This window comes from Cololabis saira, chromosome 9, assembly GCF_033807715.1.
Source record: "Cololabis saira isolate AMF1-May2022 chromosome 9, fColSai1.1, whole genome shotgun sequence".
Taxonomy (NCBI): domain Eukaryota; kingdom Metazoa; phylum Chordata; class Actinopteri; order Beloniformes; family Belonidae; genus Cololabis; species Cololabis saira.
The window spans coordinates 29,717,941-29,742,962 of record NC_084595.1 but is presented as its reverse complement, the minus strand read 5'-3'; the positions used below and the strand labels follow the sequence as shown (position 1 = coordinate 29,742,962).

Genomic DNA, 25,022 nt, shown 5'->3' with positions numbered 1-25,022 from the left:
AGACAGGTTTACAACAGGTATGATAAGGTCATCGACAGTGAAGGAAGAAGTACTCGCATATTTTGATGAAATACACTAATGTAAACTATTACCTTACCAGTAGCATGTGGATTAGTTCACAACATCACTGATTTTAGTTGATGAATAAATGTGGAAACATTTTTCTCTAGTAGTTGACTGAGGGGGGGCTCAGGTCTAACTTCATTAATTCATTAAGTCCAATGACTCTCAACCAATAGGACATACACTGCACTGCAGTCACAAGACAAATCTGACATATTCACTTAGCAGGGGAGTTAACATGATCAATGAGCCAGTGTAGTAAAGGAGAAAAAAAGGAAAAGTTTTGCATTACAAGTCTGTCAGGTTTTTCCAATCCCACAGATATTTTAAATTCAAATATTGGATCATTTCACGAATTTAAACATCAGGTTAGATTAAATGACAAATTCCCAGTGTGAGGTGAAAATGCATAGATCTACTGAATCATTCATATGACAAATTCATGTTGTGTAAAGGTTCATAAATCACAGTCTTACATAGGTATTTTCAAACATTTTTAATGTAGAATTCATGTTATGTAAATAGTACTGAAACATTATTTTGTAGAGGAAAACCATTCGTGGAAATATCTGAAAATCTGAACCTCAAAACCCCTGTGGCACTTTATTAGAAACGATATTACATGACAACAGAATGCACAAGAATCAAAAAGGTAAACAGCTGATTCACGTGCTAAACCACACACACACACACACACACACACACACACACACACACACACACACACACACACACTTAATCTTATGTGCCATACATTTTCTCAGCATTTTTTCTGAGTCTTAGAGAGCTGCACTGTGCCATGCTTGTCTGATTTGTCTCCATGGAGTTCCCAGTAATGATGCAGTGATGACGAAAAAAACCAAGATCATGCCCTTAGCCAGGGACTGAGAATACGGTTCACCTGTGATGAAAAAAAAAACAAAACAAAAGTCTTAATTGCAATGGCAATATCTTTATTTAATCCTCCCTGGGATTAGCGCAGTGTCAGAATGATGACTATAATGTGGTCAAATTAAATATGCTGATTAGCTCCTATCATGGACATTTTGACAGTCTTGACAGAATGCTTTACTAAAATTGATAATTCTTCCATGAGTTCCATTTAACATTTGAAGAAATGTTGTTATTCACTGAAGCTACGACAACAGATGCAGTTTCACTTTAAAACACTGTTTTAAAAACTAAAGTGATCCACATCCACGTTGGAATTTCTCTTTTCTTTTTTTTGTGTTGTTTTTACCTTCCAGTCATGGCTGAACAATATAAGACATGTGAATCCTAAAGGGATGTGTAGTGATCCAGAACAGCAAATCAAAAAGTAAATGTGTGCAACTATATCAATGTTTCTAAATTGATTTTGTTTTTGTCTGTCCAAATTAAATTGCAACAGCTGAATTTACAATCTGTGACGAGGTCTGCCGCAGATTAAAACTTTTTCTTATAAAGGGTCAAATGTATTAGAGTAGTTCTGGAGGCCAGGCATAAACATGACACATTTTCATGTTTTAAGTTGTAATCACACTAGTATGGATGTACCCTGAATCATCTCAAAAAAGAGTGAAATCCACACAAAAATTCCACAATTAGATACAGAAAAATTCCTACCTGTGTAATATCTGGTGAAGGGAAAAGCAAGTTCAGGCCAACACACGTCATTCCTGTTACAGTCATATTCTGTGAAATTGATCTGAAACCTACCAAGTGGGGTAAAGATTAAAGTCAGAATCATTTAGGCATCTCAAACAAGATATGAAGTCATTTATTTGCCTTAAAAACTCTCCTTAATAAAAGTTTCAGTATTAAAGCACCTGGTTTTTGGTGGTCCCGAGTTGATCGGAATGTCAATGAATGTGACTGAGGAGGTGATGGGGAACAGAGTCTCTTCACAATAAGAAACATCTCCACAGTCCAATGTCCAAGTGGCGAGGCTATAACTGAAAGGATCCACTGCATGATTACACACTGACTGAAAGTCCTTTGTAGGATGAATGACGAATTAAGTAATATAGTGACTTCCAACGAACAGCTCTTCATGCTCCCAGAACACAACGTGCATTTTGTGTCTATGAATAAAGGTCAGATACAAACCTGACTTGGAAAGCAGAGATTTCCCTTTGAGGTATGCCTTCTACAAGGCCAGAGACAACGCTCCAAACCTGGATATGCTGGTGGGCTGGAATATCACTGCATGCACTTCTGGTGTCCTCTGTGGGTGTGCTTGAGTTCAGTGTCACATCTAGATTTGATGTTTTGTGTAACATTTAGTTTGAACCACCAGGAAAAAAAACAAACAAAAGAAACATTTCAACACTAACACAGTACAATGTATCTCACAAATCTAAAAAACAACCTAGCAAACAACCTAGTAAAATGAATGTACCGTAAACAACAAATGCATGATGGGTGGATTTTTTTTCTTTTTTCTTTTGCATCGTCAACTTACAGCTTATGTTCAGCCAGTCTGTCGTAGTTGAGAAATTTGGTTTTCCATGTTTTGCCACGTGCGTTGCTGTAAACAAAGCTGCCTGCAGATCACTAACCACATCTCTAAAAAAGATACATTTTATATCAATAGTAGAAATACAGAGAAACAACATATTTACAGTAAATAAATTATGAAAGAATACCGAGTTACTGACCTCAGGCGATTACACTGGGTCAGATTATGTCTCCTGATGGGTAACAGGCATCCTGATGTTGAATTTTCCCCATATAGAACAGTTTTTTCCTCGGCAGTGGAACAGAGACCATCATGTACTGGTAGCCCGATTAGAAAATAGTGAGGGCAATATGAGTATAGATCAAAATGTTTGTAATTTAGTATCAAGCAAGTGAACACAGCCAGTCAGCAATCAACAACATGACTTTGTGGGTCTTGCCTGGTTTCCAATTATTGATTGATGTCTTCTGCACCGACTCTGTATCGTTGTCCACAATTCCAGCAATGATGGGCCTCCTCACTTGGTAACCTGTCATTTAAAATGTTACAGTCCAACAGCTACTGCAAACACTATACTTTCCAGAAACAGTTTCTTTCTCACGGCAAAGCCCAGGTTCTCTCCGCTTACCTGGGTTCCCAGAGTTGGGTTCAGCCATGAATTCTCCGTTAAGAAACACAGCAGAATATCTAGTCGTTAACACCACTGTTTAAGTAGCAAATTAGAGGGAAAAAAAGGAGTCATTACTACATGGAAAAATATTACAAATTTTGACTGATGATACACCAAATTATTTACCGCTTTCATTGGATTTGATGGTCCCAACAGTGCGTGTCACTGTAATACCCATGATGCCATTTCCTCTCCAGTAGAATTTGTAATCCAGTGCTAAAGTCACGTTTTCACACAGCAGTCCCTCATCTTCAGATAAATATAAACCATTTCAATCATTCAACTTACAGTAAGTGTCAGTTTTGGTTCCCTTAGTAATAAAGCTTTATTTTGAGATCCTACCTGCAGAGGCAACTGCACTGCTTTTGGAAATAAACAGACTGATATCAGGCGCCAGTTCATCAGCTACATCCACCATGACATCTCCTGTAATAAAACAATTAACCAAAAATGAAAGACACTTCTGTTAAAATGTTTCAGAACCTATAAAAGCTAATTTCCAATATAGTTTGCATGTAAAACTCACCCCCTATCCCATTCATCACTTGAATGTTCAAATCTGTTAGTTGTGTCTGTAACGGAGGTCCAGTTGGACAAGACTGGAGTTCAGTAACACACTCCCCTTTCAAATTTTTCAAAAAGGCTACAGGAGCATTGTTTCCACACCGCCCGAAGAGCTTCTATGGAATAAAATCATGCGTTACACCTTAGTTGTTAAAGTTCTGGCAACAGAAAATTCTGGATCTCATTTAAAAGGTAAATTATACAATAAATAAACATCATAAGTAAAACCAACCTGAGGTATAGTGAAGTACTGGTCATTTAATGAGACAATTGGGCTTCCTTGAATGTAAAGAGGGACCGGCTCTGGAGCTGACAATACTGGCCTTTGGAAGGATGGACGAGGCCGAGATGCACTACAGAAGTTACAGGCCAAAAAATACATGCTGAAAGTCTCACATTAACATTGAAGGATACATTTAATTTTGAAAAAAAAACATGTTAAAATGTTCTCACATTGTGTTGCCCTGGTAAAAGAGACCAAGGTACGGGTTGTTTTCAGGTGGAGAATTGACACATAAAAATGGAAACCAATCTGGGGAGTTTTTAGAGGCCTGCACAGAGCACTGATAATCTGGAGCAGGAGAGACGTGTCCACCAAAGGGCCCTGGCAGACAGTAGGACACAAACAGCTTCAAATCTTCACTGCTGCAATCCTGTTAATAGAGTAACGCAAGTAAACAGATTAATGCAGAAGAAAATACAAACCCCATTCTTAGAGATGTTTGGAAGCAATTTAAAACAAAAAAACAAACTACTTCTATCTATAATGTTTTCATCTGTGTGAAGGTTTTCAAACCAGACTTTAAAATGAGTGTCACTGACCAACTGATTTGCTTCTCTCCTATAATTTTGAGTTTGTTTTTCTAGAACTCTAATTCTAGAACTGTAGAATATGTTTATAGTATCTAAATAAAAGGAAGTTTGCCCGTGGAGACACTGAAAATCATTCTGTTTGTTCTTGTGACCGTTAAAAAAAAAATTCAAAAGGTTTAAGAAATTCAAGTGTTGATGCATTTTAGTTTCCAACTTTTTGGGCTATTGAGTTTACGCGTGAACTGCTCTGATTTTACTATACTATAATAACAGATATAAATACCTTGTCACAGCAGCAGCGAACATCACATACTCTTCGTGTTAGGTCACAGGGACAAGAGCCTAAAGGTTGGAACACTTGGTTTGGAATTACTGTTTTGTTATCTGAAATGGACAGATGATCCATATATTAGGAAATACATGATCCCCTTGCAAATCTTCACATCCATGACACGAAGGCAAAATTATGAGACAAAGATTACCAGACTCAACACTAGACGGATACAGCTGGGCATGTATGGTGGCCTGGATCAGCAGAGATGCCCGGGGTGTGTTTCCAACACAGGCAGACAACTGAAGAGCCTCCAGGACACACAGCAGCTTTGGACAACAGTCTGTGTTTGTGTCATTCTCGGCACACACATGAAGACTTCGATTCAGTCTCAGGTGAATTTGCGCTGCAGTCTGGGGTACAAAATAAAACAAACATGGGGATAAAGCATGGGTAGATTTTAATAACTTCCGCCCTTGCATTTTTTCCCAATATTGGTTAAGCATTATTCATTGAAAACTATTATTCAGGATCACTGTTGGAATGGTTGCTTACCTTTCCCATTTGCTCCTTTGAAAGGATCCACTGTGTTGGCTCTGTTAAACATGATGGAGAGCCAATACTCCCTGGAAAACACAACCAGTGAACAGAGGTGTCAAGTAACGAAGTACAAATACTTTGTTACCTTACTTATCTATACTATACTTACTTATCTATACTTCACTGGAGTAATTATTTTTCAGACAACTTTTTACTTTTACTCCTTACATTTTCACACAATTATCTGTACTTTTTACTCCTTACATTTTAAAAACAGCATTTCATTTTGGCCTTTAAAAAAAAACTATCCAGTTAAATTGCTCCATCCGGATAGAGTGAATTTGGTTGTGGTTGTTTCAGATGTTCTTGTCCAGTTTTGTTCTTACATCCGTTCCCTCAGATTCCTGCAACTAAACTTGGATGTACATTCCAATAAAGGTTAGGATAAATGATAACATGCCTCTGAAGTTTGACTTTTTGCACCATTACATTATAGGCAACTAGTCATCATATCTCCTGCTCTCTGAAACACATGTTAATGCTCAATAGTACATATATATGATTCTTTAATATGTTTGCATTATACTAAGATGCATTCATTTTCAATGGCTTTTGTCCTTAATTGCTTTTTCCCCCTTACATTACTTTTATACTTTAAGTAGTTTTGAAACCAGTACTTTTATACTTTTACTTGAGTAAAAAACTTGAGTTGATACTTCAACTTCTACAGGAGTATTTTTAAACTCTAGTATCTATACTTCTACCTGAGTAATGAATGTGAATACTTTTGACACCTCTGCCAGCGAATAACAACCACATGCAGTAACTTCGCAGTCAGATATTCAACACTTATTTTCTGCTTTAAAATGGAAAATGTAAACTAACATATCCAAACGGCCCACCGGTCTTATTTGTCTGCCTACCTGTTGAGTTGGATGAGTAAACTGTCCTCAGATGCAGAGACACTTCCGAGATGTTCCCCAGCAGAAATGCGGATGCAGCCGGTCCAGTGGCAAAGAGAAAGGATGGCTGAAAAACTGTAAGAACAAAATAGTACAACTTCTTTTCACCGCATCCAATGGGGATAAATAGAACAAGGAAGATATTTATACATTAGTAACTGAGTGAGAGGACAAACTTCGTGGTTTCATGCTAGGTCAGATATAACGTCTTAAAGACTCGACGATTGGTGGGAAAGTTATATAGATCTTACCGATAATGTTTTGAGAATGAGCCAATGAAATTAAAAGCAAAATATGTGTGAGCTGACGTGAAGCGGATGCAGAAAAGCAGGTATCAACCACACTAGCCATTTGGTGATCACAGAGTCGACATGTTTGTGATATCCTAGCAACGCAACCAGCCAATCACAGGAGAGAACCGCTCTCGCTCTGCAGAGAGCGGAGAAATAACATCATGTTATTGTGAGTAACAGCGCCCCCATGTGGTGTGGAGTTTCATATATTTGACGTCTTCACAAGTGAATGCGTAGCAGAAAAACTTTTAACACTTACATTCATTTCATTTCATTTCATTTATTCTTTATTTCATTCAAAAAATAAAACAATTCAATACAAATACAAATGTTCTTAAATTGTGAATGAAAAGGGAGCAGAAAGAAGAAGAATCTTATCTGATCTTCCCCTTTTTCCAAGAAATAATTTTACAAATAACATAAATTAAAAATAAAAAAAAAACAAAAAAACAACAACAACTAAGTGAATAAAAAACTAAAATAAAATAAAATTACTGCCATATTTTATTATATTTACTTAACATACAGGCTTTAATTGTTCAAATGCACTTGTGTTATAGTTACCTACCTTTGGAATGTATTTGGGGTTGTTTTTGCCAATAAAAAAAATGTAGTGCTGGGGATGGACTTCAACCTCTAAAGGCTGATTTATAGTTCCGCGTTATACCAACGTAGAGCTTACGGCGTAGGAGACGCGGCGACACGCAACGTGCGTAGCGCGTCGCCGCGTACACTACGCCGTACCTTACGGCGTATGCTCTGCGTCGATTTAACGCAGAACCATAATTCAGGCTCAAGTTGCTAGGTGGCGCTGCCGCCGTCCGGTTGACCGCTTTTTAGGATAGAAGAAAACGTTTCTTTCTCACGTGATCAGAAAGCCAACGTGCTTTTTGATAGTGTGTCAACATCAGTGGAGAACATCCAGCATCTGTCCCGGGGAGCTCATGCAAGCATGTCGTTTGAGAACCTCATCACATCATTGCAAGACTGTGTGATCGCTGATCACCAAGACCCTGAACATGTCAGACAAACCCTCACGCGGTTTTATGATAAACTATCTGAATCTTCCAGGTTGGTTCTGTCTCTTGGCATGATTTACAGCTAATATATGCATTAGTTTATAATGTATTATTCTACTGTTGCGAACAGGAGTGGTGTGAAGAGATGTAAAGAGCGCTGTTTGGACGAGGCCGTCCAGCTGTTGAGACAAATACCGGAGCTGCAGCTGCGCGGTTTGGGGGACACTTATTTATTGCTCCTTGTCAGACTGCTTCTTTCACTGCAATTAAAAATGGCCAGCCTCTCCACACCCTGTCGGAAAGTGGATCAGGTCAGTCTCACAATTTGCTCACTTCCCAATGTTTAAGAAAAGCGGAATTCCGTGAAATCTCATAATCTGCTCGACAGATGCTGCAACATCTGGCAAAGGTGGACCACCAGTTGGTTTTTAGAGAAACCCTCAATAGTTTGCACTCCATAGTCCACAGTGATCAGGTACAGCACTCTCACTTAACATCTGTTTTTCTTATTATATTATATTATATTCGTATTATATATATGTTTTCATCAAAGTCTGAGAGACTGTTGGGTTAGAGCTCCTCAGGTTTGAATCTTGTAAACTCGACATGGGTCGGAGTCCCATCTGGTTTGAATCCGAATGAAAATATTGTGTTTTTGTACAAAATGTGGTTTTGTTCTATTTTAATGCTCTTTTTGTTTTAAACTTTAAATCATGCTTTTTATTTCTACTATGTGATGTTTTAATGTCTCTGTAAACCACTTTGAATCACCTTGTTGTTGAATTGTGCTCTACAAATAAACTTGCTTTGCCTATAACATTGTCTCTGTCCATGTTGCAGATTCTGTCTCTAGAGGACTTGCAGAGAGGTTGGTGCTGGCTAAAGATATGTCATTTTATTATGTCACTCATTTAATGTGTAAATTTACACATGCTCTCTTTAAACACTCTCAGCATCTATGTTCCTGGAAGACAGCGTTGCTGGTCGTGATGTGTGCTGCGAATCATGTGTGTCCATGCTGACTAAAGTCTCTGAGTTATTCCCTGTTGTATTGCAAAATGAGTCTCTGAGAGATGGACAGCTGTGCTACGTTGCAGTCAAGGTACATGCATCATGAATCAGTATTCTTAAATATTTGGATGATCTTGATCACTGACTTGAGAATTGTGATCGCTGCAGGTATGTCTGCAAATATTCCAGCTGTTGTCCAGTGAAGTTGCTCCTCTTGTGTGGAAAGAAGACCAGAGGAGCTCACCTGTGCAGAAGATCCTGCAGGCACTACTGGGCATAATTCTCGGACAGGTTTCCTACTTATTCACAATTTCAGAGTGCATCATTTAAATGGTGGTTATCTGTTGTTAGAGTTGTTTCATGTGTCATGTGTTGCAGTGCTGCAACAGGGACACTCGGCTGTTGGCAGGCACTGCTGTGGCCATGCTGATCAACACGGCATCAGACAGCCGGGCTGGAGGAGCTGCTGCCTGGAGTCTGCTGCAAGTCATTCACCGAGGTAGCGCATGCAGCTGCCAGCACAAGAAGCTGTGAGCTTTTAGCTTGAGACAGCTATTGATGAACTCATTTGACCTGCAATGTCTGGAAATAGCCTTTGCCGTGATTTTTTTTTTTTCCAAACAGATGAATCAAAAAGAAAGTTACGGTAAAGTTTTTTTTAGTGCAAAACAAAGACTTGTCATCAGAAGAAGAACAATTTCAGCTGTGAAGAGTGTTTGGAGATACTATGATTTAGGATGGCCTGAATGCTCTAGGGACTGAACAGCTGGTTGACCCAGATTTATCTTTCTATTCTGTCTTTTAACTGGCTTAACAGGATAAAGATCCTCTGCACACTAGGAAATGCACCAAGAAACTTCTCTAAAAGAATTATCGTCAAGGATAAAAATACTTGTAAACACAAAAAACAATCACAGATCTTACAGCTGCACAAAATGTTCTAACACTTTTTATTTTAAAGGAGACCTATTATGAAAAACATGTTTTTTCTTGCTTTAACATATATAAAGTGGTTTCCCCTCAGCCTGCCAACTCAGAGAAGGAGGAAAGCAACCGAATTCTGCAGTGTCTGTACAGCCGCCCGGATGATCCATCCAGTCTGATGTGGCTTCTACGAGCCGTTCAGATTCTGCGCCCATCGTTACGTAACGATGGGCGCGATTTACATAGGTTGGCCTCCGATGCGTGAAACCACGCCCACAACTAACTCCGCCGGCCGGAGCTTCCGCCATTTTTTCGTAGCGGTGTATCGCGTCATTCAGGCAGCCAATCAGCACAGAGCCTCATTATCATAGCCCCGCCCACTCAGAATCCTGCATAGATAATGAGGTTAGAGACTAGGAAGATAAAGACATGGCTCAGAGGCTGGATTTCTAATTTATTTAGCAAAAACAAACAAAAGCTTGTTTTTAAGACATTCAAGGCCTGTTTAAAATAGGTATTAGATGCCATAATAGGTCCCCTTTAAAATTTGTCATAATATAATGAATCATTTGGACATACAAAAAAAACTATTAATTATTAATACAATTATTTGTGCTAAATTTTCATATTAGATTTTGAGTGTGGTTGTTTTCTGGGGGGGGGTTGTCCATAGATGTCTTCATATTTTTGTTCAGGAAATCTTTGGATATGATCATTTACTCATGTGGATGTGTTATTATCTATATATGTTTCAAAAAGGATCAGAGCCAGAGTTTCCGTGACATGACGTAACTATCTTTTTCACATGACTGCGTGTATTCATGTGGGTGTCACAATAATATGCGTAATCAGTGCTCCATGCGGTCCAAAAATAAATAAATCGTTCTACAAATTCTCTAAACGAGTGTGAATGTCTTGAGATTTGTGACTTTGTGTCTCTCCTCTCATTTCTCAGAGCCCTGGCTGCTGACTGTCGGTGTCCTGCAGGTTGAGTGCAGCCCCACAGGGAAAGATGGAGTGGACCAGCTGGCGATTAGCAGAGGACTCCTGACCTGCTGTCGCCCTCACATCTTACTCTGTTCACGCGACGATTCCACTAAAGTAAATGCACTGAAAGTGTGTGTGAATAAACCCCTGCTGTTCTTTCATATGATATGATATGATATGATATGATATTCCTTTATTAGTCCCACAGCGGGGAAATTCGCAGTGTACAGCAGCAAAGGGGATAGTGCAAAACAAGAGGCATCAATAGAAATAATAAGAATACAATAATAAATATCAGAGCATGACACATTATAAACAGTACTGGTATATACAATAATAGTAATAATAAAAAATACTGGTATATAAAATAAGATAACAGATGGATATTTACATAATTGCACGTTGCAGTGAATGATATTATTTTCCAGTATGTACATTTATTGTCAGGTTGTTATGTATGTGGTCTACTGGGAGCAGTGCTGGTTGTGTAGTCTCACAGCTGCAGGGAGGAAGGACCTTCTGTAGCGCTCCTTCACACATTTAGGGTGAAGGAGCCTGTCGCTGAATTAAATTTAAATGATGTCACATTCCTAACGTCTATCTCTCCAGAGAAGTCTCCTGCTGGACGGTTTGTTTCCTGTGGTTTACGAGTTGAGTGAGCAGAAGCTGGATTGTCACTACTTTGCCTTTGAAGGTGAGTGATCTGCAGATTGTTTGATCGTGTGTTTCGGTGGTTATATCACCTGTTCAAGCATGGCAATGTTGTTGCAGTGTTAACACTTTGGTTGAAGAGAGTGAAGGACTGTCTGGGGGATCTCTGGAAGATGACAGACGCCCGCTTTCTGCCTGACAACAGCAGCCTGCTGAAGCAGCTCAATCACGTCATCTGGACCAATGCAGAAAGCCCAGTGAGTTGCTGAGCATCTTTTTACAGTCATATTCAATAATAATGTCGAGTTGCTTGGTGACATCTGTCTTATGGTGCCCCGGCAGGTGGAAGGCGTGCCTGAATTTGCGAGCAGCGCCTTTGTTCTGCTGCTGAACCTCTATGACATGGACTGTAAGCAGTTTTGCGATGCTGAGAGGACGTTTCATTCCACCCTGCTTCAAAGAATCATGAAGCTGCCTTGGGAGGCGAAAGCCAAATATCATCACCTTTGTGCTCTGCTACCATATCTTGGTGTTGACTTGGTGAGGTTTTAAAATGTATTGCAGTTATAAAGATATTGTAGATATTGACAGAGGTAGGTAGAGTAGCAAAAAATTGTACTCAAGTCAAAGTACTGTTACTTCAGATTAATATGACTCAAGTAGAAGTAAAAAGTAGTCATCCAAATAATTACTTGAGTAAAAGTAAAAAAGTACTTGGTGAAAAAACTACTCAAGTACTGAGTAACTGTTGAGTAACGTCTGATTTATTTTTTTAACACAACCATTCAAACAGACAAAATAATCATCTTCAGTCAAATTAAATCAATAAAATAATAAAATAAATTAAAATTAATAAAAAATAGCTTAAATTAAAACAATCTTAAAGTAAATTCAAGTACTTTAATAAATAATAAAATAAATAAAATAACAGAATAAAAAAATTAATTAAGCACAAGTAACACAAAATTTCAAGCCTTTGTACTTTTCTTTTTTAACCAGGCAGAACTAGAACAACCCCATGAACTCATAGAAACTCTGTGTGTGTTTGAGTCTGTGTATATGTGACAAAATATGCAAAAACAAACATTTTTCCCAAAGAATCACCCAGTGATGTCATGAAATTGACGCGTACGCGGATAAAAGGGATAAAAGAAAAGTAACAGCTCAACGTAGCCTAATGTAGCGGAGTAAAAGTACCGTAACAGTTTCTCCTTCACAAATCTACTCAAGTAAAAGTAAAAAGTATAGTGATTCAAAACTACTCCTAAAAGTACAAAATTTCCCAAAACTTACTCAAGTAAATGTAACGGAGTAAATGTAACTCGTAACTACCCACCTCTGGATATTGATTATGTTGACATTCTTTTTTATGTCTTTCTGTTGATCAATCAGGTGATGGATCAATATGGTGCAATACGTTGTCATATCCTCAAGTGCCTATCGACCAATCGCCTGTCACCTTGTGGATCAGAGCTTTACAAACGTATGATCCAGCAGCAGAGGCGAGAGCTTTGCAGCGGCCCGCGAAAGACTGGCTCAGTCACGGAGCTGGATCTGGCGGCGCGCTGGGCCAATCACTGGCAACGTGTCATTTACGACGCTCTCACATCCGACGTGACTCTGCTACAGAGCAACAGTGCAACACACTTATTGCCCTGCACCTTTCAGGTCTTCCCCTCTGCCGTGGAGTATCTACTGGCCTCTCTAGACCCTCATGCCCCCGGCCACCTCCACGCGTGGGCCTGTATCTTGAGCTCTTACCGAGCCGTTACCGGTCGCTCTCCCTGGTCTCTCCAGGGCGGCTCCACCTTCCAGACGCTGCAGCTGGCTCTAGGGGCAGCAGATGACAAAATCCGTCTCGCCGCTCTCAATCTGCTCTGCTGCAGCCCCAAGACTAAAGAGAGCCCTACCATGGAGGAGATAACAATCATGAAGAAGTTAATTCCTCAGAACCTTAACTCCGAGTCGTCACCGTTTCGCCAGCATTTTCAGGCAGGAGTGAAGAGGTTTGTGGCCCGTATCAGAGATAGCTGCTTGGCACTTATGAGAGCACCAAAGGGCAAAAAGAAAGAGGATGCCGCCATCGTGGAGACGATGCAGGACATGCTGAAGCAAGGGATTGGTAAGAAAATTAAAATAAACAATTATATGAATGATTATAAACAGAATATATGTTGCAAAGATACAGAAGATATTGGAACAAACCTAATGCACCTGAATTCAGTCGGCAGGAGACCACTGATTCAGCTGTGATGGGATTTTGATTCTTTGTTGCAGTGCAGTTGTAAACTTGCTGCTACACGCTTGACAACCTTTTATTTGGTAGAAGCTCTAGATTTGGATGAAGACAGTTGAAGGAATTTCGGGGACTGAGCAGTATGACCTCTGACATAAAATTAGAGCCGAGCCCTTGATTTCAGCCCAGCACTATACGTGGTTTAGTTGTAGAGGATGAAGATGGTTGACAGCATCAAAGGTGGCACTTAAAATATAAAAGAAGTAGAACCGAGCTCTCAGTCACAGCTGCTGTCAGCAAAGGTCACAAATCACTTAAGTAATGACTAATGACTTAATGTTGTATGAAGGCCGCCAGAGCCAGTCTGGCACCGGTAAGGGAAAAAATAAAAGTGCATCAACAAGAATCAGTGCATGAATTGCACGTAATGGCACTTGGCGTTCTGGGGTTTTCAATCAGTCTTTCCATTTTTTTTTTTCAGTTCAGAAAATCTTGTTTTGTTTGTCTTCCAGGCTTTGTGGATTGGTTAGGTGAGCTTCCATACAGCTACCTGGCACCAGGACACAGTTATCAGAGGAAGAAGACTGCATTGCTGCTGCTGTCTGCAGTGCTGGAGACCTGCACAGACACCTGGAGGCCAGACAAGAAAAAGGGACAACCCCCAGGTCAGCAATCAGAAAGTGGAGTCAAAAGCAAAATGGAGAAAAACAAGTTTAAACCACAAAATGTGCTGCTGATACATGTACACATTCTGCCTTGCATTAGCAACTTTAATGCTTTGTGTACTAGTTTTAATTTTAATGGGAGATATTTTTTTCCCCAAGCAAATATGGGGACTCTGATTAACAGAGCCAGACAGAGAGGACAGTGGGATTTCTTCAGCAGGACCAAACAGCTGGTCCTGATCAGCTGTTTAGAAGATTCCACAAATGAGGTAAAGCTGTCTTATTCATAGCTATATTCACTTTCCTTTGAAATTAAATTGAATGAAGTTAATGAGCACTTCTGGCTTCAGATTCGGGAACTTTCTGCTGGGTTGTTGTTGAGGTTTTTCCCGCCCAGTTTCCCAAATGATATCACTGAAGTGCTGAACATGAGAAGCAAGCAGCTTGTGTGCAGCCCGCGGGTGCAGGAGGCTCAGATGGGAGCACTTATGATGAAAGTCCTGCTTCTGAAGTAAGCCTTGAGCACCTCTCTTTAAACCTCTTTCAGTGGATAAACAGTTATACAGTACGTTGTTATTGTTTTTCTCTGTAGATCAGGAGATGAATGTGAGAATAACAGGCTTGACAGCAACTTAACTGTCAGCAGTGGAAGAAATATGAAAACCTCCTGCTTGGTCAGAGTCCTGGTGAAGGAGCTGGAGCAGCACTACCAGACGGCCAAAGTAAATATGATGCTTGCGGCCCGAACCAAGCCTATCCATGGTGAGAACAGAGAGGTGTGAACACTTGAAATGATGGAAACCTTAGAAAATGTTTGTCCCTTCTCTAAATCTTTGAATAATCCATATTTAAGGCGTGCTGAGTGCCCTCCAGAGCTGTCTGCTTGAGGCACCGGACGGTGTCTGTGTCACACTCGACCGCAGTGTGACTGCTGAGGTGTTGGGCCTTCTGGAGAACATCTCTCTGCTGCTGCTCGGTGTCCTGCAGGGAGACTGCGATGCTTCTGCAGCTGAAAAGGGTGACGCCTCAGTTTGCACAAACAGACAGATTTTCTGCTTCTTTTCTTCAGGGTTTCCGCAGGGTTTTAAAAAGTATTAAAAAGTGATAAATTAAAATTGCCAAATTTAAGGCCATTAAAAGTGTTAAATTCACTGTCAGAGGTATTATTTATTTTTTTTAATTGGTATTATTTTTTACCTTTTACATTTTAAGCAGTCTATTTTATTGTCATTCACAAAGTGAAATAAATGTGAAACATCTGGTCAACATCAATATAAATCTGTTCTGTATAGTGTTCTATAGTTCAAAATCTGTATTAATGTTAAAAGGGCCGTGATTTACACTTAATGTTGTGACAGTTTTTTTTTTTTAAATCTGAAGGTAGTGAAAAAGGTATTAAATTGGTATTAAATTTAACATAAGTATTGCTGTATAAACCCTGTTCTTTTTTTTAACACCACACTTTGAATTGCTTTCTCATTTTAGACACTCTACCTTCCTTTTGTGATATGGGAAATGCTATCAACTCCTTGATATCCCAAGAATGTGGCGATGGCCAGGTAGATGGAGAGGAGTGTGTCCTGCTGTCTGAAGAGCACAGTCTTGTTCTCACCTGCTGCTGGGTCTCCCTCAAGGTGAGGCAGAAAACCATGCACTAGTTACCTTAACATCAAAATACTTGAGAAGATGCCAAAGCTATAATGTTTCAGCTCAATGTTTCTGATGCTTATGCATGTTTTTCCTCACTGTTTCCCGATTAGGAAATAGGAATTTTTTTAGGTTCTTTGGTGGAAAAAATTCTCACAGAAGCCAAACAACCGAGCGAGTGCCTTTTAACCAAACAGGATCTAATGAGAGCATCAAAAGTGTTTAAGAATATTCTTCTAAAGTGCCGTCACTGGGTAAGTATTTTAAATATACTGTATTTTCAGGCATGAAGGTTGAATCTATTTCGTCAATTTCTGAAAATACTATTCTTCTCCACTAGGGGGCAGTAGAGGGCTGCTCCTTCGGCTTCACAAAGTTCTGCGCCTCCTTGCTGAGCAGCAGTGATCCCGAGATTAATAATATTCCAGCCCAAATGCTGAAACTAGTGAGAGATTTTTGTATTTATTTATTCATCAAAGGAGATACTTGTGTGGTTAGCTAATAGATTTCTTTTATCTTTGAATTTCACAGGGACTGCAGGTTGTGCAGTGCCCTCGTTCCACATCTGTGACCCGGCGGGCCGCAGGGCTGCCTATGTTGATCCTGTGTGTCGTGTCAGCGGAGGAGGCCAGTAAAGCGAGGCCGCTGTTGGCCCTCTGCGTGCAAACCTTACTAGAAACAGCCAAAACCCCACTGAACGAGAACTGGGACCAAACACTGGATCTGCCCCAGGTGTGAGGACACGAGAGCAAACACTTCGTTGTTTTCACCACAAAAAGCCAGAAATGATCAAATACATATTTTTTCCCTCCTCTCACAGGTGTGTGCGGTACACACACTGCAGGCCCTGGTGCGTGGCGCAGGTTTGGGAGTAGCCGTCCTTCAGTTTGCACCTGCAGTAGCCATGTTGTCGCTCACTCTGATCAGTTCTCCCTGCTGGGCCATGAGGAATGCCGCTCTGCAGCTTTACAGTGAGACACCAGCGCTTGCATAGAAAATCTATATTTAAAGTCTTTCTTGTAGCCTGTTTAAGGTATTTTCTGTTAAACTGCACCTTATCTCTTAAAATAACGTTGTCATTGACACTGTATACCAGGGGTATCGGACTCCAGTCCTTGAGGGCCGGTGTCCTGCATGTTCTAGATGCGTCCCTTTTTTAGCACACCGTGATACAAGGAGCTGTGTCATCAACAGAACTGTCCAGACTTTGATGACAAGCTGGTGATTAATTAGAATCAGGTGTGTTAAAGCAGTGAAACATCCCAAACATGCAGGACACCGGCCCTCCGTGGATTCAGTTTGACACCTGTGCTGTTTACTGTCAGAATATAAGAGAAACACTCAGTAGCATTTTTCCATGTAATATTGTCTATTCAAAGCAGCACTCAATATGACACTGATTACATTCTGTTTTGAGGCTCTCTCTGTTCGCGGATCCTTGGCCAGCGGTCCAGCAGTGAAGAGGCCGGCCCAACCCAGCACAGCATGTCCCCCCCTGCCTTCTTCTTTCATTATCCTGCTCTCCAACCATTTCTTCTTGGTGAGCTCAGAGGAGCTTCACAAGATCTCCAGCATCCATCCAATAAGGCCAAGTTGCACCTCCAGCCCTCTCTCTACCCAATTCTGACTCTGTTGGCCCAACTCCAGCCTGGTGTCCAAGATTCAACAGAGTAATTATACTTTACGTATGTTTACACAGCTTGATTTGAATTAAAGAGCTCATATTGTGCCTTTTAGGTCTCATTGTGTAGTAAAGGAAACAATGAGGCTCATGTTTCATTGTCTGCTTTGTGGTTATTTCAGTGTATGTCAAACAAAGGGTAGTTTTTTTTTTACTACAAGAACCTTTACAAGAAAGTATTTATCCTTAACAGATTGGAAGGTGTATTCATGACTTTCTTGTGAATTTCATGTTGATGTTCACGTTCCCTCTACCAGAACTTTGTCGGACTTCCTGCCTCCCTTGCTCCAGCTGTCTGCCAGTCCTATTTACAGTGTGAGGGTGATGGCTTCTAAAGCTCTGGTTGCCATGACTTCCCCCTCAGAGTACATGAACATCCTCATCAGCCTGACTGCTCAGGTACCCGGTCCTCAGGAGAACTGCTGCCACAATCACCTCCATGGACAGCTGCTGCAGATCAAGGCCATTCTGGAAAGAGCTCTCTGCACAGACAGGTGAGATTTAAAAGAGCTGGGTTTTTTTTTTTTTTTTCATTCATTAAGACACTTTATGGGTTTGAAATACTGTTGTGGTTGTATCAGCAGTGCCCCTTCAGATGAGCTGTGTCAGGTGCTTACCAGGATGTACGCCTCACAGTGGCTGGCGACTGAAACCCAGCGCTGCCCGCTGGTGAGAGCCGCATACCTCGCTGTGGTTCACTCTCTAAGAAGACACTGTTCTGAGGACTTCCTGTCACAGCTCAGTGATGCACTCATCCACAACCTCCAGAACCCTCAGCAGGGCCTTCAGGTTCGTGACAGACTAACAACTATTTATAACTGACATTAAGAGGACATTTTAGTCTGATTTACATTGTCTTGATCTGCTGTTAAACAGGGTATGATGAGCAATTGTTGTAATGCAATTGAGGTGTTCAGTGTTGAATCAAACAACAAACCTTGCATTTACATGGTATATGGTGGTCCTGAACACCTATTATCGGTCAGCCTTTTACTGTAAACTCTAGCTTTATACATAAAGACAACATTATCTACATCAATGCAAATCTGAACCACTTATTTATTTTCTGAGACTTTTTAAGTTGAGCTGAGTGTCATTGGCATAACATTAGAAATGTTTGTCATGTTTCCTGGTGATATTGGCCAAAGCAAACATGGAGGAGATAATGAAATTGGACTGGTCCCTGTCTAGAGCCCTGTGGAACACCATCACCTACTCACGTTTGTGTGGGGGACATTATTTCCATGAACAAACTGGATTCTCTCAGATAAATAATACTTGAACCTGTTTAAAGTCTGGATAGTAAGATGTGATTTTTTTGTTGTAGTTTTTTTTCAATATAGTGGTCCTTTTGCCTCAACGTGTAAAAAAAACATCATAATTCATATTGTTATGCAATGATGTATTTCAAATAAACTTGAACTCTTGATATGATCAATGATGTCAAATGCAGCATCATGTTATGGTTATGTAATTACTGTACCGCTTGTGCCGGTTAATAGTAAACTATAATGGGGAGCAGAATCAGAAGTTAGACCAAATTTAAACCTTTTAAAACATTTCAACGATTGTCCAGTGTGACAGTTTGAGGTTATTCTAGTAGTAACAACTTGAGTCAGAAAATACACTTTGAGACCTCATAATCACTAGTTAAGATCTCATTTAAATTATCACCTAACTTTTTTTTTTTTGTACCTATGTTTTTCTCAGGTTGGGTTGTCAGCCTTCCATCAACAAGCCATCCATTTCCTATGTGCAGATCTAAAGTGGACGTGTAAAATCTGGGAGATGTTCTCTGCAACCAGCCTTGATATCAGGCTCTCCATGGTTACGTGGGTGCAGGATGGGCGGGCACTGAAGCAGACTGTTTTGAAAGAAGTGATCCAGAAGGTGTTGCATGTAAGGCGTGATCTGCACTCACGATTTTAGGATTAAAATAATACAAGAACCAGTCTAGCAGCTTCATGTTAAGAAACGTCTTACAAGACAAAGACGGCGTCATTTAGAACTTAGATCTAGGGCTTGAGTTTAAAGCCCTGGAGACAGAAGAGACAGAAGTCTCAGACGCCTGTGTGTCTGTGAACTTTTACATTATGTAACCAAGGAGTGTTAGGTAATGCCAGTCTGAGGATTTTTATTCATGTATTGTGTTAAAGTTCACATAGTTCATTTAGTTAACATATTATCACCAAAGCAGCCAGATGTGTCTTTACCTCCTTTTACCCAGGGATTAAAGTTCTCCGTACCTGGTACGGATTTCCGTCCTGGGGATTTTTTTGGGATATTTTTTTATGAGATCAGCGCAAATCCGACAAAAAATATGAACACCGGGGTGTCTGTAGCGCCGCGGTGACTTGTCGAACGGCGCCCACTGCAGTCAATCAGCTGTTGGCTGTGCACACACAGTAAAGTTCTCCTCTGGTTTTAGATGCACGTAACCTGACACCTAATAACTCAGCCTAGGCTGAGTTATGGTTCTGCGTCAAAACGACGCCGTGCCTACGCATGTGGTTTGCGTCGACGTGTTTTTGATTGTTATTTTATTCTGCATGTAAAGCACCGTGTGTTGCAATCAGGCATCAGAATCTTCCGCGGATTTTGGTCTCAGTAAAAAATTTCCGCGGAACGGGGAAAAAAAAAATAAAATTACCCAAACAACGGACCAGGCCAGAAAAGAAAAACATAATATTCAAAAAATAAGCGACGTATCTATCCATTCAGAAATCAAAAATCATTTCCATTTGGGAGCTTCTGTGCGGCGCTGAATATGCAATGCAGTGTTTTGCGGTGTGCTTCTCATTGAAATGACTGGAGGCAACACGTTGCGGCAGTGAGCAGAGCCGGCAGGGAAAAAAAGTCAACAGTGCCGCGTGTCCGTGTGTAACCTAAATCTACCATGGCCTCAGTGTTAGGGCTCGGCCAGGTGGGGCTTTATAAATATATGGGCTTCATAAATGTATTAAATATATGAGCGCGGAGTCGGCGTGGCGAGGAGCCGGGCGCGCGCCGGCGGACAGTGGAGTCGCGCTGTGAAGCCTGAATTATGGTTCCGCGTTAAATCGACGCCGTAGGTGCGTACGGCCGCGTACCCTACGCCGGGTCTGCGTTGGTGTAACGCAGAACCATAACTCAGCGCTAGACCTCGTTGCATGTCGGTGTGCCGCAATGTAAACACTGCGGAGCTACAAGCCTACGTTGCATTACGAATGTGACGCGCTGTGAGCTGTAATCTGCATTTTAATTTCAGATGCTTTGTTCAAAGTTATGTAGCGAGTCTGTAGTGCAGTGCCTCGTTTAGAACCCCCTGTCATTATTACATAAAAAGTATCTACTAGCACGGATATTGCCACTGGATCAAAAGATGAACTCTCAGGAATGGATTATAAATTTACGTTTTCAATCGCAACGGGGGGGGGGGGGGGTTTGGGGGGTCTGAAAACTTTCCGTCCTGGGATTTTTTTTTGCTTTAATCCCTGCCTTTTACCCCTCCTGTTTGGTGTTTAACTGACTCCTTCGTCCTGATAAGAAGCAATACTGCATATCTACAGAGAGGAGGTAAAGATAGTCTACTGTTTATGAGGCGTAATGGTTTTTTTTTACAGCACATAAAGTTTCAGAATAGTCATGTGAAGTAAACGCTGTTGCAAAGTTTGAGTGACATACTAACTGTTCACTGTGATTTTTAGTGACGAATTGAAAAATCCTGATGTCACAGACCCTCATATTGTGCTCTATCTCCAGTCTAACTTACAGAAAGCTTTATTGAGCCACAGTGTGGAGTACCGCACCACCTACCTCGCTGCCCTGGTAGTAGTGATGACAGATGGGGACTCTGTTTTACCGCACTCGACACCACTAGCGGAACCTTTTCTGCCCGAGTGTCTGGATTTGTTGCTTACGAATCTGGAGGACCAGAGAGGCGGACCAGAGTTCCTGTCCCAGGCTCTGCGTGCTGCCAGTCTGCTGCTTTCTCGCTTGTCTGACTCCAGGTTGTCACACATTTTTGTTTCCTTTTTCCTTTTTTTTGTTTAGAAAAAAGAAAATAACTTCATTTCCAGTTTGGAGAATTTCCTCCTGAAACTCTGACTTTCTTCTTATGTTTTGCCAATTAGTGCCAAGATGTCAATGCTCCAGCGCTGCTGTGGCATTTTGGAACGTCAGCGAGCCCCAGACACCCCTGAAGTGCTCAGGATGGCTTGTGGCGAAGCTCTTTGTGTTGCCATAGTTCCACTTCTGAGCAGCCTGAGTGACTCCAACACTCTCCCAGCCATCATGATCAGGTATGAAGGAAACCCTAATCAACTTGTCTGTAACATCACACCTTTACACTGACATAATTTATAAATGTTGCCTGTGTTTGGTTTAGGTTGATCAGTACCGGCCTTTACTTGCTGCAGGACCAAAGCCAACAGGTGAGACAGAAAGCTGCCTGTTTTGCTTCTTTGCTCCATCTCACAAGAGGAGGAGGACAGAACCAGAGGAGCATCTACTTAATGCAGGTCAACCAGGCGCTGCCGTTCCTGCTGGACCTGCTGCTGGAGGAATGCTGGGATACTCCTGGCACACTGGAGGTGCTGCTGTCTCACCTGCCTCAGACTGACCTCAGATCTGTGCTGAAAGAAGCCTCTGCAGCAGGAGGGTGCGTTACCTAGCTTAACCTGTATACTTTTGCAGACTGAGCCACCTGAACTTGGTGTATCACCATTACTTTTTTTGTACTCAGGTGCTCCAGCTTGTATGAGCAGGATGAAGCCAATGTGTTTGCAGAGCCCTCTGTCATGTCTGCACATGTGCTGCCTTACCTGCTGCAGATGGCAGAGAAATCCTCTCAGTCCTCCTCTGTGGCGCAGAGCCTTAACCGCTGGGCAGAGGAGAGCGCTGCTCAGGTGTTGGATAATCTTGCAGCCTGCAAACAGCTCCATCCAGGTACCCTGCTTGTGTGCCATCATCATTTTCAGCTTTGGCATATTTCTTGTTTTCTGCATTACAATCCAAGTTTTCTTCTTTGTTTTAAAAGGTGAGACACTGACTCCCTCTTGGCTGGCTCTTCTTATGGACCCCCATTTGCACAGCACCCTGTGCGGCCTGTTCACCAGGGCTGTATTCCTCCTCCGCCTGCTGAAAAGCTCAGATGTCATTAAACACCTTTGTGATCTTTCATCCATGCACATGAGTTTACAGGAAATTTGTGGGCTGCTCTGTCAGAACGGCATCTTCTTCCCCTCTGCTTTAACTTCTGCCGTGGCTGGAGAGCTTCCACTGTGACGGAGCACAGGGGTCATTTTTGAACACTAGAGCGGACCCTTTTCACCAATGTGAACCCGGATGAAATCACATCTTTTATGAATGCACAAGACATGCACATAAACAGTCCTAGTCTTAAATGAGTATTGCATTTGCTGATGTGGCAGTACACCGGCACTCAGGAGAAATGGAAACGTTTGGGAGGTGCTGTCATTTGTAATGAGAATTTTAAACAGTGTTAGAATAAAATGTTATTATCCGGTCACCGAAGAGTAGACAGAGCATAGTTCTCCTTGTTCCTATTGTTCTCTGCTCTGCAACTGCAGCGAGTCGGACTGATGCAGTGATGTAATGCAACAGCATCTGGGGAAATGGCAGGCTCTGTACCAGCAGGGGAATATGGTGTGTGGTTTAATGCTCCATTAGGGGCATTCTGCCTGGACAAGTATCCATTTTCCTACCACACGTGGACTGCTGATGAGTGAGTGGATCTGATGGAGAGCCGGTGGTTGCCCCGCAACGGCTGCACTAGAGCAGATTTACATCATCAGATTGCTGTGGTTTGAGATGGATAGCTCTCAGGATAAGACAAACATGGACTTGGCTGCGTTAGGTTTCTTATACACTGTGTGTTTTTAACAGAGATGATTCACTTCTAAATGTACATCAGGATATCAGTGTAAAATAAGAGTTTCGTTTTTTTAAATTTTTGTAATGTTTTCGTTAACTCTGCATTTTGTAAGCATGAACTGTTGAACTATTGTGCATTGAGTTATATGGCAGCTAATACACAAAGTTAGTTATAGTGGGTCAAACATAAATCTCATGCATTTATTTTTTTTTATGACTCAAATTCAACACCCAAAGTTAAGAGAGCATTGACATGAACATACCTCAGAGGACCCAAAAGGGGCACAAAACAGACTAAAATGGAAGTGGAACCTGTGAGGCACAACCTTTTCTGATTAATCTTAATTCATCTTATCAAAAGTTCATCAAATGTGTTAATTATCCCTAACTTGATGATACCTAACATAGGCATTCACATAAAAGCAAAGTTTGTAGATTCAAGAGTAATTCAAGGCAAAGCCTCACAGCGCAAACTCTAACTTTAAGGAAATGGTATCAAACCCATCCTATGTGAGATTTTCACAACTTTTCAGTGATTTTTTTTTTATCATATGGCATGGTAATTATATTTTGTAATTAACTGTGTGTAAACAATATAATTATATTTTTTCTTATTCTTGAAAACAAAGTTTTAGAAGTGTCAAGGTTGTAAAGTTTTTGAAAATGTGTTTGTATAAGTGGAAAATGACCATCTGGCTTCTTAAAAGCCTTTGCCAACGTAACTGAGTGTATCTGGGCTCTCACTAAACCTGCAGCCCGGTACTTAAATGATTAACTATGACAAGAGGGAACAAGGCCTTGCACTGTCATTACAGCCACTGTCATGACGTGTTTGTACGCAAATACAGATGTATCGGAGCATGAAACATGGATTTTTCCATAATTGTATCAAGCAGCTTTGTAGGCTATTTGAAAAAATGTCAAGAGGAACATTTTAAAGAATGATGGTAAATGCACCTAATAAGGGATCCTTTTTAACCTTTTTTTGTGCTTTTTGAGATGACAAGACATAAAGACATAAACAAAATTGATCATTTTTTTGTTAAAACTTCAAATCTTCTGGTGATTAAAAGTTGAGATTCAGATGCATTATGTGAGTTTTGGAAGTCAGTGATGAAACACCAAAGTATTGTGTCTTAATAATATACTTGCACTTTTAACATTTCAACTCTAGAGGGTTATTGGAGAATATGAAATTACCTTTTTTTTTAAATTTGTAACAAAAAAAAAAGTCATACAGTCTACTGAAGTGACCAAATATGGTTATGTGCCTGGTAAAGGGTTAAGTTGTATGTTATTCTGTTATATTTAATTATTTTTTCCTTCAGGGATCAAAGTTTATTTTCCATTCCTGCTTTATCCCGATCGGGATCCTGGAGGAGCTGGAGCCCATCCCAGCTGTCATCAAATGACAGATGGGGAACACCCTGGACCGGTCACAAGTCCATCACAGAAACCACCAACCGTACACTCTCACTCTCACTGGCAATTTACAATCATCATTCAACCCAAATCAATGCTCCTTTTGACAGCAAGGTGAAACTGATGTACCAAGAGAAAAATCAAACATGCACGTTAATGCCACTCAGACAGGCTATTTGAACCAGGAACTTTCTTGCTGCAATGACACGGTCAAAACTTTGAATTTGAAATTGCAGTTCTTGTGATTTAAGACATGCTGCTACATTAAATGGTCAATGTAACATTCACC

At 40.8% G+C, this 25,022-nt stretch overlaps 2 protein-coding genes across 2 annotated transcripts; one reads left to right on the top strand and one right to left on the bottom strand.

The window, feature by feature from the left end:
- Positions 1–579: 579 nt before the first annotated feature.
- On the bottom strand, positions 580–6,512 carry tctn2 (tectonic family member 2). The gene is made up of 18 exons (XM_061730231.1): positions 6,500–6,512; positions 6,285–6,398; positions 5,377–5,447; positions 5,033–5,234; positions 4,834–4,934; positions 4,191–4,390; positions 3,970–4,090; positions 3,700–3,853; positions 3,516–3,599; positions 3,300–3,422; positions 3,132–3,206; positions 2,943–3,032; positions 2,703–2,820; positions 2,507–2,610; positions 2,152–2,299; positions 1,872–1,997; positions 1,669–1,757; positions 580–964 (listed from the first exon to the last, which is right to left on the bottom strand). The coding sequence occupies exons 1-18, from the start codon at positions 6,510–6,512 to the stop codon at positions 843–845; spliced, it is 2,055 nt and encodes a 684-aa protein (XP_061586215.1). The 3' UTR covers positions 580–842.
- Positions 6,513–7,523: 1,011 nt separating this feature from the next.
- si:ch211-225b11.4 (tRNA (32-2'-O)-methyltransferase regulator THADA) lies at positions 7,524–23,939 on the top strand. The gene is made up of 31 exons (XM_061729147.1): positions 7,524–7,687; positions 7,766–7,946; positions 8,024–8,110; positions 8,476–8,503; positions 8,589–8,737; positions 8,815–8,937; positions 9,025–9,145; positions 10,526–10,671; positions 11,167–11,251; positions 11,329–11,465; positions 11,551–11,748; positions 12,601–13,330; positions 13,957–14,109; positions 14,269–14,378; positions 14,460–14,620; positions 14,702–14,871; positions 14,963–15,127; positions 15,595–15,743; positions 15,870–16,010; positions 16,097–16,201; positions 16,288–16,488; positions 16,577–16,727; positions 17,174–17,426; positions 17,695–17,931; positions 18,022–18,226; positions 19,148–19,336; positions 21,179–21,426; positions 21,550–21,717; positions 21,804–22,076; positions 22,161–22,363; positions 22,455–23,939. The coding sequence occupies exons 1-31, from the start codon at positions 7,569–7,571 to the stop codon at positions 22,700–22,702; spliced, it is 5,634 nt and encodes a 1,877-aa protein (XP_061585131.1). The 5' UTR covers positions 7,524–7,568; the 3' UTR covers positions 22,703–23,939.
- The last annotated feature ends 1,083 nt before the right edge of the window (positions 23,940–25,022 follow it).